This window comes from Ictidomys tridecemlineatus, chromosome 3 (assembly GCF_052094955.1).
Source record: "Ictidomys tridecemlineatus isolate mIctTri1 chromosome 3, mIctTri1.hap1, whole genome shotgun sequence".
Taxonomy (NCBI): Eukaryota; Metazoa; Chordata; class Mammalia; order Rodentia; family Sciuridae; genus Ictidomys; species Ictidomys tridecemlineatus.
In genome coordinates, this window is record NC_135479.1 from 97,624,125 (window position 1) to 97,638,609 (window position 14,485).

The 14,485-nt window shown below is 37.5% G+C and overlaps 1 protein-coding gene across 1 annotated transcript in view; it reads right to left on the reverse strand.

Annotated features, from left to right (window-relative positions):
• Gmps (guanine monophosphate synthase) overlaps window positions 1-14,485 on the reverse strand; it is a 44,982-nt gene that overhangs the window by 12,154 nt on the left and 18,343 nt on the right. The window contains exons 4-11 of the mRNA XM_078043526.1: window positions 13,911-14,008; window positions 11,953-12,056; window positions 9,222-9,415; window positions 8,834-8,999; window positions 5,860-6,011; window positions 5,235-5,408; window positions 2,588-2,693; window positions 452-567 (exon numbers count right to left, since the gene is read on the reverse strand). Of these exons, the coding sequence (XP_077899652.1) occupies window positions 452-567; window positions 2,588-2,693; window positions 5,235-5,408; window positions 5,860-6,011; window positions 8,834-8,999; window positions 9,222-9,415; window positions 11,953-12,056; window positions 13,911-14,008 (1,110 nt within the window). The remainder of the gene's footprint in view (window positions 1-451; window positions 568-2,587; window positions 2,694-5,234; window positions 5,409-5,859; window positions 6,012-8,833; window positions 9,000-9,221; window positions 9,416-11,952; window positions 12,057-13,910; window positions 14,009-14,485) is intronic.

The window sequence follows — 14,485 nt, forward strand, 5'->3', positions numbered from 1 at the left end:
AATAAATTTTAGGACTATTTTTCCCAGTTTTGTGAATTCTGCCCTTGGTATTTTGATAGTAATTGCACGTATATAGCTTTTGATAACATGGTCATTTCAGCAACATTAATTCTACTTATCCATGACATGGGAAGTCTCTTGGTCATTTTTCTAGTGTCTTCTTTAATTTCATCAGTCTTTTAACAGTTTTCATTATAGAGATCTTTCACCTCTTTGGTGTTGTGTTGTGTTTTGTTTTTTAAATTGCTAACTTTGGGGGGGAGTTTTGAGGCTATTGTGAATGGGACTGTTTTCCTGGTTTTTTTCTCAACAGATTTGTTATTGGTGTATAGGGAAACTATTGATTATATATGTTGTTGCTCTCAATTTTCAAATAATGAAACTCCACTTAATTGTAAATACAAGAGTATGACATTCATTTCCTTACCATATAGATATGTCAAATTATTACCTTCTTAACACTTGCAGAAAAATCAGCTACTATTTTTAAAATATTGTTGGTTTCAGGAAAGTCCTTACAAATATAAGGTTCTTCAGCACATATCACTCTGATTGCCAGGCCAGGACCTAGGAAATAACAATATTATTTAATATAAATTTTTACATTTAATATAAAAACACAAAAAAAATTAAAATTAAAATGCCATTATTCCAAAAATATAAAATTCATATAAAATGAAAATCATAAGGGAGCTGGGGTTGTGGCTCAGTGGTAAAGTGCTCACCTAACACATTTGAGGCACTGGGTTCGATTCTCAGCACCACATAAAGATAAATAAATAAAATAAAGATATTATGTCCAACTATGACAAAAAAAATGAAAATCATAAATTTTTGTTTTGTTTTTCAGTGTTGGGGATCAAAAGCAGATGCTCATACATGATAGGCAAGTGCTCTGCCACTGAGCTATATCCCTGGCCCAAGTAAAGTTTTTAAAGAATTTAATTTCAGGACTGGAGGTATAGATCAGTAAAAGAGCCCATGCTTAGCATTTGTAAGGTCCTGGGTTCAATACCCAGTTCCAGAAAATAAATTTCAAATCACAAAAATTTTTTAATAAAGGAATTCTCTAACATACACAAAATTAAAGAGAACAGTGTAAAGAACCACATGATATTCATTATCCAAATTCAACTACTAAAGAAAAATAGTATGCTCTTTAAAATAAATAATGACAGTGTTTAATTCCAAGAGTTGTGAACCAGTAGTATTTCTAGTTTACCAAATACTTTCTCTTTTTTCTATTTTACTAAATACCAAATACAGGTGATTAAAAAAAAAGACAGGTATACATGGATCTCATAAAAACTAGATTCTGTTGCTTTTCTACAACAGAAAAAAAACATGACTTAAGGTGTCTGGTTGTAGGTGAAACCATAGCAATTAACTATCAATCATCCTTACTCTCATTCCTCAGCTTATTTTAAGTTGTTTTTAAAGCAGCAAAATCCTTTTGCCAGAGAAATTTTATAGGACAGAAAACACAAAATATAAAGTAGATTTGGAGAAAATCAAATGATCCTACATGAAATGACAAGGACACAGGACCACTTGACTACCCTCCACTAACATTAACCAATCATCTTTCACTATCCTACAAGTTGGGGACTAAAGATGTAAAATTGCTAAGCTTGATAATGTGCTATTCACCACATAGGTTAGACACTTTAATTACTGTTTGTGGAGGCAGTTCAGTGATTAAGAACAGAAATTTGATGTAAAGACTATTGAGGATATAACCCTGATACTAAACCTTCTATTTTGTGTAACTTAGGGCAAACTAGCCTCATCCCTACTGTCCTCATCTGGAAAACAAGGTAATAAATACTATTTTCTATTGTGAGGATCAAATAAGAATGTTTAAAGTATTTAGCTGAGTGCACAGCACATCAAAAGTACCCATGAAATAGTAGCTATTACTGTTTTTAATTAGACCATTCTCCCAACTTACCACCTACACATGACTACAGAAAGCTAAAACTGAGATTTCAAGAGTTGCCCAAGCTCAAAAGAAAATAGGTTAAGACTCTCAGTCCTAATAAATACCTCTAATGTTTTTTTGTGATGACAGTCAAATGACTATCTAGAATTTTGTTATTATTCATGAATTAGTTACACAGAGCATTGTGCAAAGAGCTTTGCAGGTGAATGAAGCAGTCCAACCATTCAGACAATTCAGACATGGATAATAATGTAAGAGCACCAAGCCAGCCACAGTGGCATATGCCTATCATCCTAGCTGCCAGCCTGGGAAACATGATGAGAATCAAGTTTATTTTCACTTCTGTAGTACACATCAGGATACATCGTACGAAGTACATATAAATCCTACCTCAACCATTAAGAATCGAGTGGCAATGTTATTAAAATATGCTGGACTCCCAAGGATCACTTAATATCTAAATACAAATATAGTAGAAAATGAGAATTTAATAAAATAAATTTAGTAGATATGCAACAGAATTTGTTCTCAATCCTTTTCTTCCTCATATTAAAAACTCCTCAAAATGATAAATTATTCAAAATTAATTTTTCTTTATCATGAAGATCTAAAGACAAATCAAATAAAATCAATTCTGTTTTTTACCTGGAAATGGATGTCTGGAAACTAAATCTTCTGGAAGTCCAAGTTCTCTGCCTAAAATTCTCACTTCATCTTTATGAAAATCTTTCAGAGGTTCTATTACTTTTCCCTAAAGGAAGGTGGAAAAGCCAGTCAACATAGTTAGCAATCAAAATGAGACAGAAAACAATGGGAAATAAGTAAATAGTGTTCCTGTTGGCATTTTCCTTAGCTTAAAGCATTGTCTTTAAAAACACATCTTTTCAACTGGTGATGTAGTTCAAAGTTAGAGCACCTGCCCAGCATATGCAAGAACCTGGGTTCAATTCCTAGCACCACAAAAACAAACAAAAACATTCACTTCTTAAAGTATTTCCTCCTATGTGCATACAAGGAATCAGATGAATATTTCAGTGGTATATGTACTTTTCTCTAAAATACATTAAAAACTTAAAATATTTAAAATAAAAATCACACACCTACCATCACTCATCTTGCCCTCAAGGCAAATAGAAAATATTACAATATTTCAATATTAAAATCCTCCAAATGAAGCTGGGCACAGTGGTGTACACCTATAATCCCAGCAGCTCCGGAGGCTGAGGCAGGAGGATCTTGAGTTCAAAGCCAGCCTCAGCAAAAGTGAGGCGCTAAGCAACTCAGTGAGACCCTTGTCACTAAATAAAACACAAAATAGGGGTCACATCATCCTGTGCAGGACTCAGGCTCACAGCAGGCCTAGGTCCATCCCCTCTACCGGTGGGGCAGACACCCACCGAGGCCCAGCCTGACACAGGACTGCCCCTTCCGACCAGCAGACAACTGTGGGAGGTTCAAGCCTTAACACAGGCTCAAGACTACCACAGGAGCCCAGGTCTGGCCCAGATCTACCCACATGGACTTGCACAGGACCCAGGTCCAGGTGTGCATTTATTTATGGCCTGATTTTCTAATGAAGAAAACCTGATTGGCAGAAGCCCTTATTGCATTTTAAAAATACAAATCAAGTTGTGTCACAGCTTGAAAGATAACACAGATATTTTTATTTTTATTTTTTTAACTAATGTAAAAGAAAACTTGCTTCAATTACTAATGATGACAATGTATTGTAATAATCAAGCTGTTTAAAAAAAATTACAAAATAGGGCTGGGGATGTGACTCGGTGGCCGAGTGCCCAAATTCAATCCCCATTACTGCCTCCCCACCCAAGATTCTCCAAATGATAAGATGAAACATCAACTCACAAAATGGGAGTGTATATCTAATTTAAAGACTCATAACTGGGATATATATAAGGAACACTTACAAATCAATAACTTTAAAAAGGTCAACTAAAAATGAACAGACATTTTTTCAGGATACATAAACGACCAATATACCCATGAAAAAGTATTTAACATCAGCAACTGGAGATATGCAAATCAAAATCACAATTAGGTACCAATTCACACCCACTGGGATAACTAAAATCAAAAGCAACCACCCATGGCTACCACCAAAAGAACAGAAAATAAAAAATGTTGGTGATTATGTGGAGAAACTGGGAACCTTCCATAATATTAGTTTGACTGAAAAATGGGATAACTGCTATGAAAAATAGTATGGAGGTCCCTCAATAAAGTTAAAAATATGACTATCATGATCCAGTAATCTCGATTCTGGGTATACGTCCTAAACAACTGCATGTACATGTACGTGTTCAAATGGCACATTAACTGATAATATTTGACAGATGGAGTAACCCAGATAACCACCAATGAATAAATAGATAAACAGAATGTAGCACCTGCACACAATGTGTGTTATCCAGATGCAAAGAGGAAGATGATGCTGTTGTGCCCCACGTGGATAAACCTTAAGAACATCATGCCAGTTCTGCAGGACGAAGAAGTTCCACAGATCCGATTCACAATAATATTAATGTACTTAACTCTACTGAAATGTATACTTGAAATTGGTTAAGATGGTAGATTTTATGTATTTTTATCACACACAAAAAAAAGACATTTAAGAACAAATCTTGGTGAGGATATGGAGAAACTGGGACCCTCACACACTGCCAGGGAGAAGGTAAAATGGAACAGCCATTGGATAGCAGCCTGGCGGTTCATCAGAACTCGGAACAGAGTTACCACATGACCTAGCAATTATACTCCTGGGCACACCCTAAAAAAAATAAAATATACATTCACCAAAATCTGTACACAGCATCACTTTAACACTAAAAGGTGGAAATGACCCAAAGGTCCACCAGCTGATGAATGAATAAATGCAATTCTACATGATGAATATTAGCAATGAAAATAAAGTTCTCAAAATAAAAATAATGAAAATAAACCTTGAAAATATAACGTAAGTGAAAGAAGTCAACCACAGAAGATTGGATATTGTATGATCTGGTTAGACAAAACATCCAGAAAGGACGGAACTGTAGAGAGAGAAAATAAATTTGTGGTTGTCTAGAGCAGGAAGAAGGGGCAGGGGAATGGTTCAGGCAGAATTCAGGTCAACTGCTGAGAATGAGGTTTCTTTGGGGGGTAGCAAAAATGTTCTAAAATCAGATGTGGTGATGATTGTTGTACAACCTTTGAGAACTGGGAGGGAAGAAGGACAGGAGGAGGCAGAGAAGGTACCGGTATCACTGTAAGTCAAGAGTCCTCTCAACCTTACCTCTTCTCTCAACTTTCTGATGAGCTCTGTGTCATTGTGATGGGTTTTGATGAGCTCAGCTTTGCCACTGGCAACAAGGGATGCACTTTCAATCAGATCAGGTCGTAAAGTACCTTGGGCAAGGAAAACCTCCTCTGGCTTCAGATTCATCTCTCCAATTACCTCATTGGCAATCTATAACCAACAAGAGTGAAACAGCCTTACAGATGAATCTTCTTAAAAAGACAGCAACATTTTATACTTAAGCTGAATGATTCCGTCTTTTGCAATACCAACCAGGATATTAAATTCACCAGCCTTTAAGAACATACGCTTCATCATTCAAAAAGTATGTGAACTTCAGGAGCTTGAAATCTAGCTAGAGATACCCAATAAATTAAAATCCAATATCACCTGAAAATCTATTTTTAAATTTTAAACAATAACCTGGCAACATACATGTTTTTAAACATCACAGTTTCTAATAATAAAAACAATATATAAAAGTCTCAGCCACAGAAATAGACATCCAAAATTAGCAATTTTTTTATACGACACAATGACAAAAAACCAAAACACCAAAAAACTAGAACAAATACCAAGATCCACATAAAAAATAGCCCAGGGACACAAAAAAGAAAGGTACCTTAACAAAAGTGTCACCAATGATTTTTCTTTTCTCCTCAGGACTTGTAGTCATATTTAATGTTTTGCTAATTCTTTTTCGAGGGGTCCTGTCTTCATCTGATATTGGTAAAGTAGTTGTTCCATTGTAGAAGGAATGAGCAGCATTAATCACTGAGGGAGAATAGATAAATGTTTTAACCAAGAGACTAAAAATTATAAGTAACAAGTTAAACAACAGAAAACCTAGGTGGCTCCTCTGATCTCCCCTAAACCTGCCTATTTGTTCAAGAACTTTCAAGCGGGGGCTAGAGTTGTGGCTCAATGGCAGAGCATGTGCCCTTGAATGTGTGAGGCCCTGGGTTCGATCCTCAGCACCATATAAAAATAAATAAAGGTATTGTGCCCATCTACAACTAAAAAAATATTTTAAAAAAGAACTATCAAGCCAGCCAGGCACAGTAGTGACCACCTGTAATCCCAGCGGCTCAGGAAGCTGAGGCAGGAGGGTTACCAGTTGGTAGGCCAGATGAGGCAACTTAGTAAGACCCTGTCTCTAAATAAAAAAATAAAAAGGGCTGGGAATATACCTCAGTGGTAGAGCACCCCTGGGTTCAATCCCCAGTACCAGAAAGAAGAGAATAAAGGGGGAGGGCACAGCTCCATAGCAGGAGTAAAAACAGAAGCAGGCCACACAGGCCTCACCAATGAATCTGTGGGTCTTTCCCTTTCGTTGGTCCCTTACCCAAGCAAAAACACCTCCAAACTCCTGCTTACCAGCCTTCCAGCTGTGGAACAGAGGATGTGCTAGGAGGCAATCAGTCTTCAGCATACATATTTTTACTTAAACCTCTTCACAGTACTATACCCAGTACACCAAGCCAGAGAAAAAAATCCAGTCTTCCAACAAGGAAGGAAAGCAACACTTTGCTCCTATATTCAGGAAAATGATGTACTTCTCATATTTTCAATGAACTACTACTTAGGCTCATCCAGAGACCTGTGTCCCAAAGAAGCCCAAGGCTTCCAACTCCCGAGCCTCCCCAAAGTCAATAGTGCTGAAAGCCACAGCTGAGTTGGAATGATGAATGGCATTTTTGCCAGAAAGGAGTGGTTGAGAGGTGATGCCAGCAAGCCATTGAGATGATGATGATTATGTTAAGCTGTGTATTCAATTATATATTAGACCCCTGCTGTCCACCTCAGCCTGCTACTTTAGAGTTCTCTCAGGGATTCCTGGAGAGTTCCCATTGGTTGGGGAAGTGCCGTAGGAGGGATTTTCTGGTTGGTGTGTGGTGTGTCCTGGGGTGCTTGCGTGGTGGGAGTTCCTGCTTGAGATTTGTGTCCAGCCAGACTGGGGCACAATAGTACAGACCTGCTTGCTTTTGTTGTAGGCTTTCCCCCATATCCTCCCCCAGGACTCTGAATTCCTCATACTACTACACCAACCACCAAGGACAGGTTTGTGTGGGTTATTAAAACTTCTACAATTTGAAGACCTTCTTCAAGAAAGAGAATAATAAATAAGATACCTTAAATATCACAAATCACACTAGAAAGGCTAACAAGAGCTTGGATGCACACAGAAATAATTAGAAATCATATACATACCACTAAATCCAAACTAAATATATCTCCAGCTCAATGTTTTCTTAGCCTGATCCCAAAAGGCCTATAGCCAGCCATGCCTGTACCACCCACCACAGAATAAATTTGAATGGACAGAGATAATAAAGTCAACCAAATACAAATTACTAAAATATTTGCCAATTTCACAAAAACATGGTCCTGTGAAGATGCTGCTGGGGTTCTCCGCAGGATTTTGCAAGAGGGCTGACTAGTCAGGGCCTCTCAAGCTTAACTCCCTTTTGCTTAGCTGAGGGAATCCAGCAAGGCCTGTTTTCTACAGTCCAACAAATCCTGTCTGCTATACCTGTTCCTTATCTTGCAACACTTGAACTTGCTTTATGTGTGCACTGCTATTTTAGTGAATTTCGAAAAGATAAAATTATGAAAAACCTTTTTTGAAAAGTTTTTAAAAGAAACAATTATTAAGTAGACTGTGTCTACTTCATACTTACCTACAAGTCTTCATTTTACACAACCTTTTGCCTTCAATTCTAATTAATTAAACAATATTTACAATTTGTATTATTAAACTACTAAACTCATTTCACTGTAACCATCAATAATACCTTTGAGTATAAATGATATCCACAAATGTCAATATCACTAAGGACTAGAAGTCTACTAGAAATTTACGATTGCCCTTTAAAAGTATAAGAGACTGTGGATTTTTTTAAAAAAATATCTTTTTATCTTTTTAGTTGTAGATGGACACAATACCTTTATTTTATTTGTTTATTTGTATGTGGTGCCGGGGATCAAACCCAGTGCTTCACTCATTCTAGGCAAGCACTCTACCACTGAGCCACAACCCCGGCCCCCCCCCTTTTTTTTTTTTTTTTTTAAGATGAGGTCTTCCTATGTTTGCCCAAGCTGGATCCAAACTCCTGGGCTCAAATGATCCTCCTACCTCAGCCTTCTAAGTAGCTCACACTACAGGTACATACCACAGTGCCCGGATGACTACACACCTAAATCCTTCTTCTCTGTAGGAGCCTTCCTGTTTGCAAAATAATCTGTGTATTTGTACCTGTTGTAGGAGGGCTTGGGCATTCTCATCCAAGAATAACAATACAAAATCATTTGGGGAAATATAATTTAAGAGGGAGCATGACTAGAGAACAGAATGACAGCTACAAAATGGTTAACTTTCTAATGGTTAACTAGTAGAAATCAACACTTCTGAAAATTTATACAGGGAACACTCCTGAACCAGAGGTAATTATAATATAGAAATACAAAACATTTTCAACTTCGAGCTTATGGGAAAACTACAACTGGTTAAGGCAATGTGCTCCGTTAAGCACAAAGCTTGGTCCCATTAAACAAATCCCAACAGGTAAATTCACTTTTCTTTGGCCCATTAATACCTTTGACCTGAATCCCAAGCTTTTTGAGGGCTTCCTCCACAGACTGGCTTTCTCGTTTCCTCATGAAGCCATTATCAATGTGCACAGCAATGACCTGATCTTGGTTCAACGCACGATTCAGCAAAGCTGTACAAACCGTTGAGTCTACACCACCACTGAGTAAAACCTACAAAGGAAAATAAAGGGGGAAAAAAAATCAAACTGAGCAAAATAAACAGAAAGAAAATAAACACCATCCCTTCCCCAAATCATCCCTAGAAGCACGATTGTGCTGACGAGCAGTACACCCGACTCACCCAGTCAACACCCAAGGCTGTTAAGAAATCCAGCTATGGATTCCAACATCACCCACATAACCATGTAGCATTGTCAGATGATAATTGCTTACCAAGACTTTTGATGTGCCAACTTGCTCTTTGATCTCCCGAATGCATTCACGTTCTCTGTTCTGCACAGTGAAGTTCCCACTGCACCCAGCAATATCATAAAGGAAATTCTTCAATATTACTTTCCCATTTTCTGTAAGGCCAACTTCAGGATGAAATTGTGCTCCGTATAATTTTTTAGACTCATTTGCTATACCTTTATAGAAAAAATAATCACAAATTTTTTTTCAGGTTGCAAAGACTCAACCGATACCCATAATTCATCTTCAAAATCTCTCTAAAAATGTTTAAACTAATGTACTTCACTGGACTTTTATAGTTACATGGAAAGACAAAACACAAAACAAAATAACAATGCCACAATCTTTAAGGTTTTTTTTCTTTAATATAACAATAAGCTATAGTACACTGCAATGAGTCTTCAAGATTGTTTCACAGTACTGTCACTTCTCCACCAATACTTTATTTTTTTAATATTTTTTTTAGTTGTAGTTGGATACAATACTTTTCCTTCAACCATGTATTTTTATGAGGTGCTGAGGATCGAATCCAGGGCCTCACACATACTAGGTGAGCGCTCTACCACTGAGCCACAATCCCAGCCCCTCCGTCAATACTTTAATTGTCATGCAGTTAATGCAATAACTTAATTTTGGTTCTTTGGCTTTCACATATAATGTGCAATGGCCAATTTCTTATATAAATGGAATCTCACAATTAGCATTTCAGAACACTTTAAGTGTTTCTCTTGAATGCCATTCCAGTGTCAGTCCTTCCCCCACTCTTCCCCTCATTGCACTGTCACCTTAAAATTAGATCAAGTCTTTCCTTTGTTCAAAGCCTCACCTAACTAAAAAGAGTAGAAGACTACAATGGGTCAAAAGTCCTGTGCTGTGGACCACAATTACCTAGTCTATACCTTGTACCACTTCTTCCACATTACTGTGCTCTATGTTGTCTTCCTTTTTTTTCCCTCCTTGCAGAGGGAGTCCGGGGGTACCAGAGATTGAACTCAGGATCACTTGACCACTGAGCCTCATCCCCAGCCCTATTTTCTTTTTTATTTAGAGACAGGGTCTCACTGAGTTGCTTGGCACCTCGCTTTTGCTGAAGCTGGCTTTGAACTTGTGATCCTCCTACCTCAGCCTCCTGAGCTGCTAGGATTACAGATGTGTACAACCTCACCTGGCTGCTCTATGTTGTATTAAATGTGGTCCCATCCCAGGGCCTCTCTACTACTATTTCTTCCTTCATCAGATATCAAGAGTGGTCACTTCATCTTCTTCAGGTCCATTATGTCTTATAGGAATACCTTCTCTGAACATCCTAGATAAAACAGTCATGTGCAAGCCAGGGGTGGTGGCACATGCTTGGAATCCCAGCTTCTTAGGAGGCTGAGGCAGGAGGATCTCAATTTCTTAGTGCTTCAGCAAAAGTGAGGCACTAAGCAACTCAATGAGACCCTGTCTCTAAATAAAATACAAAAAATAGGGCTGGGGATGTGGCTCAGTGGTTGAGTGTCCCTGTGTTCAATCCCCCCACCCACATTAAAAAAAACAGTACCATTCCTAATCACCTTCTGCAACACCCCCCCACACCTGTTTTCGATGTTCATACTATCTAACAGCTCACCTATTCTGCACTGTGTTGTCTACCCTCCCCACTCCCCAGGTTTCTGCCCATTTTGTTCATTCCGGATCCTTGACACCTAGAATGTGCCTGACACAAAATAGGTAGTCAAATATGTTAAATGAATAAAAATCACTGAGCTCACCCTCCACTGTACAGCTTTTACATGAAGAGGACCACTGTTCCTGATCACTCCTCTGCTAAAGTATGAGTTCTTTGAGTAAGTGCAGGCAGATTACTTGACTCAGTTCATCCATGACAAATCATTTCTCAACTTATCAATTAGGTTTGATAACTCAAACAAAAAGAGCTTCATTGGGCTGGGACTGGGGCCTAGTGTAGAGCACCTGCCTAGCACGTGGGGTCCTCAGCACCACATAAATAAATAAAATAAAGGTACCATGTCTGTCTACAACTAAAACTACACATATATATAATAAAAAAGAGCTTTATTGATAAACCCATTTTTTTCTTTTACTGATTTTCAGGGATATTAGTGATTTTAAGTAAGGAAGTCCAAACTCTGAACTGCCAAAATCCCTCTTCCTCAAAAAAAGTCGAGCATGAAAATAGTTTCTAGAAAGGACAAAACACTGAATTGAAGTATGAAGACTTGAGGGACATATAGGGTTCCTGTGTTTTATTGAAGCCCATTAATAACATAAAAACCACCCTTATATGGACACCCCCAAATCTAGGATACACGATAGATTTGACCCACAGGTCATAGCTGGCCAATCCTGGTTGAGAAAAAAGTCTTGAGTGCTTTGGTATTTTGTAAAAATCTAAGACTTACATTTAAAAGGCATTAAAAACAAGCAACTTAAAACAGCATGAAAAGAGGAGAGGCAATGTTTCCTGAGTTATGCAATACAGTGATCTATATTTGAAAAGCTTCTACTAGGACAACCTTTGTCAAAATGTTTTAAAGTAAGCTAATGTGATTTCTGGATAGTTCTTCCAATATTAAATTCCCTACTAATTAACAGTTTATCTTGCCACATCTGCAATATCTTTAAAAAATAAGATCAAAGAGGACAACACACAGAAACATATGCATACTCTGCAGATATGTAGAGGAGATCTACAAATGTAGATTTCTACCTGCTACAATGTTCCCAGAACGTGCCACAACCTTAAATCCATCAGCTACTTTGTCAACACTATCTCCATGAGTAAGCAGAACAATTTCCTCCTTTTGAAGGCCCCTAAACATAAAAAAGTAAAACATCACGAATCTCAATTATAAGTGATTAACAGACTCTTTTGCTTTAGAAATGACATGCGTGGATCAAGAAAATAGATGTAAGTATATATATATACAGTGCAACACAGTTGGAATTCAAATTTATTACATATAAGGCAAATAAAGGATATCAAATCTTAACAAAAAACTAAAAAGGAAATCCATAAAAACAGAATATGTGAAGTGGTAGTTTAACCACACACAAAATAATTTCTGGAGTCTACAAAACAAAAATTTCAACATTACAACACAAATGGGTTTAACTTAAGAGAAATATTTCAAAGACCTTCATGCTTCACTCAGTAGCATGGTAGTCGTACCAAGAATGACAGTACTAACACTGATACTGCTATCCTACAGCTGTATATAAATACAAATATATGTGTATTGTCAGTTTAAAAAAAACATAACTATTGTAATCAGTAATCTAAATGTTCAGCTTAAGAGTAAGGAGATTAAAAAAATTAGAGTTAGGTAAAAACTATAATCTGTCATTTTAATTAGAAATTATATATACTGATAATTTTCTCTTTCTAAAAGAAAACATACTGCGTCACTCCATTCATTGAAAAGTCCTACAAACAGTAACAAACTTGTAGCAACATGGACCTCCAGTGCCAAGTGAATCAGGGACAATTAAGGTGGGAGGAGCTACTATAGATAAAGAGACTTACATAACATTATACACATATAATGTGTAGATTTTCTCTGGACCCTGAGTTAGACAGATCAATATGAAAAGATACTGCTTACATTACAGGAAAATTTGAATGAGGACTTGGTATTAAATAATGGTAGGGAACAGCACATGAACCAGAAAGACAGGAAAAAAGATTTCTTAATTTATGTATAAAACTTCTTGTGCCGGCACAAAGCATAGAAAATCCAAAAAGAAAAAGAGAGTCTAAAATATAAGTGTCTGGTCTTTTAAAAAAACAATGAAAATTCAAGCCAATCAATGATTTGAGGAAACTTGTAAACAGCTCATTCACTTTTGGATGGGTGGGGCCGGGGAGAGAAAGGCGGGTTGAACCCAAGACCCTGTGCATGTCAAGCACACACTCCCCTCACCAACAAGCTGCACCAGCAGCCATCATTCATCAAGTTTTAAATAGATTAGAACTACAGCAATCTTATCACCTAGCAACAAAACCAAATGCATTCATCGAATTAAAAAGATTGTACCCAGGCCACAGTTCTGCCTCCACATAAAGAAGGTGAAGGAGGAATAAAGAGTCGAGAATTGAATGGCTTGTTAAGAATCAAGAAACAAAGGAGTGCATGCCTGGGGCGTTGGCATATGCCTGTAATCCCAGCAGCTCAGGAGGCTAAGGCAGGAGAATGATGAGCTCAAGGCACTAAGCAACTCAGCAAGGCCTTGTCTATAAATAAAATGTAAGAGAGTGCTGGGGATTTGGCTCAGTGGCTAAACACCCCTGGGTTCAATCCCAGGTACCAAAAAAATTAGTGGGGGGGGGGGAGAGTGCAGAAGGAGGTTTGTGCCTGCATACAGTAGACCCAGGACAGTTTAAGTCATGACTCACTTGCCACATGTGGCACACTAACATATAAGATCCACAAATGCTGGCATCACATGACAAGGTGCTAAACCACACAGGTGCCTTGAGGGCACGTCCTAAATATTCTTCTTAGTCCTAACTAGCTTCCAGCTAGCCTGTGCTGCCTTGACATTCACCTGGGAGGCACACACAGCAAGCACAGGGGCTGCAGAGGATGAATTACACAGTCTCCAATTTTGAACAACAATAATATCAACTTTTTAGTTAATCTACAACCGTTATTCTTCTAAAAATACCTGAACAATGAGCATGTATTGTCCACACTGATGTTGAAGACTCCATCTTCTCTAACACTTTTTTTGTGCACTGTACCTCCAAATACCTTATTCATCATCTATTCAAAGAGAAAATTAATTGATGTTAATGTGAAAAGAAAAACACTCATTGTTATGCTGATTTAATCATATTCTTTTTCCAGATTATTGTTATATTTGTACCCCCAAAATACAGGGAGTTTGATAAATGTAGATAACTTTATATTTTACATATAATTATATAGTCATAAAAAGCATGATTATAACAAAATTGGATTAGAAATTTGACCTGAGGTTAATTTCTGTTAAACACTGGAAGACTTTCTACTTAGTATACTTTAATTAATTCATCTTTTAAAAATAGTAATTTTGGTATTTAAATCACTTTAATTTAAAAAGTGACTGAAACTGGGGGTGGTGGCTCTCATCTGTAATCCCAGCAGCTTGGGAAGCTGAGGCAGGAGGATCACAAATTCAAAGCCAGCCTCAGCAATGGCGAGGTGCTAAGCAACTCAGTGAGACCCTGTCTAACTAAAACCCAAAACAGGGCTAGGGAT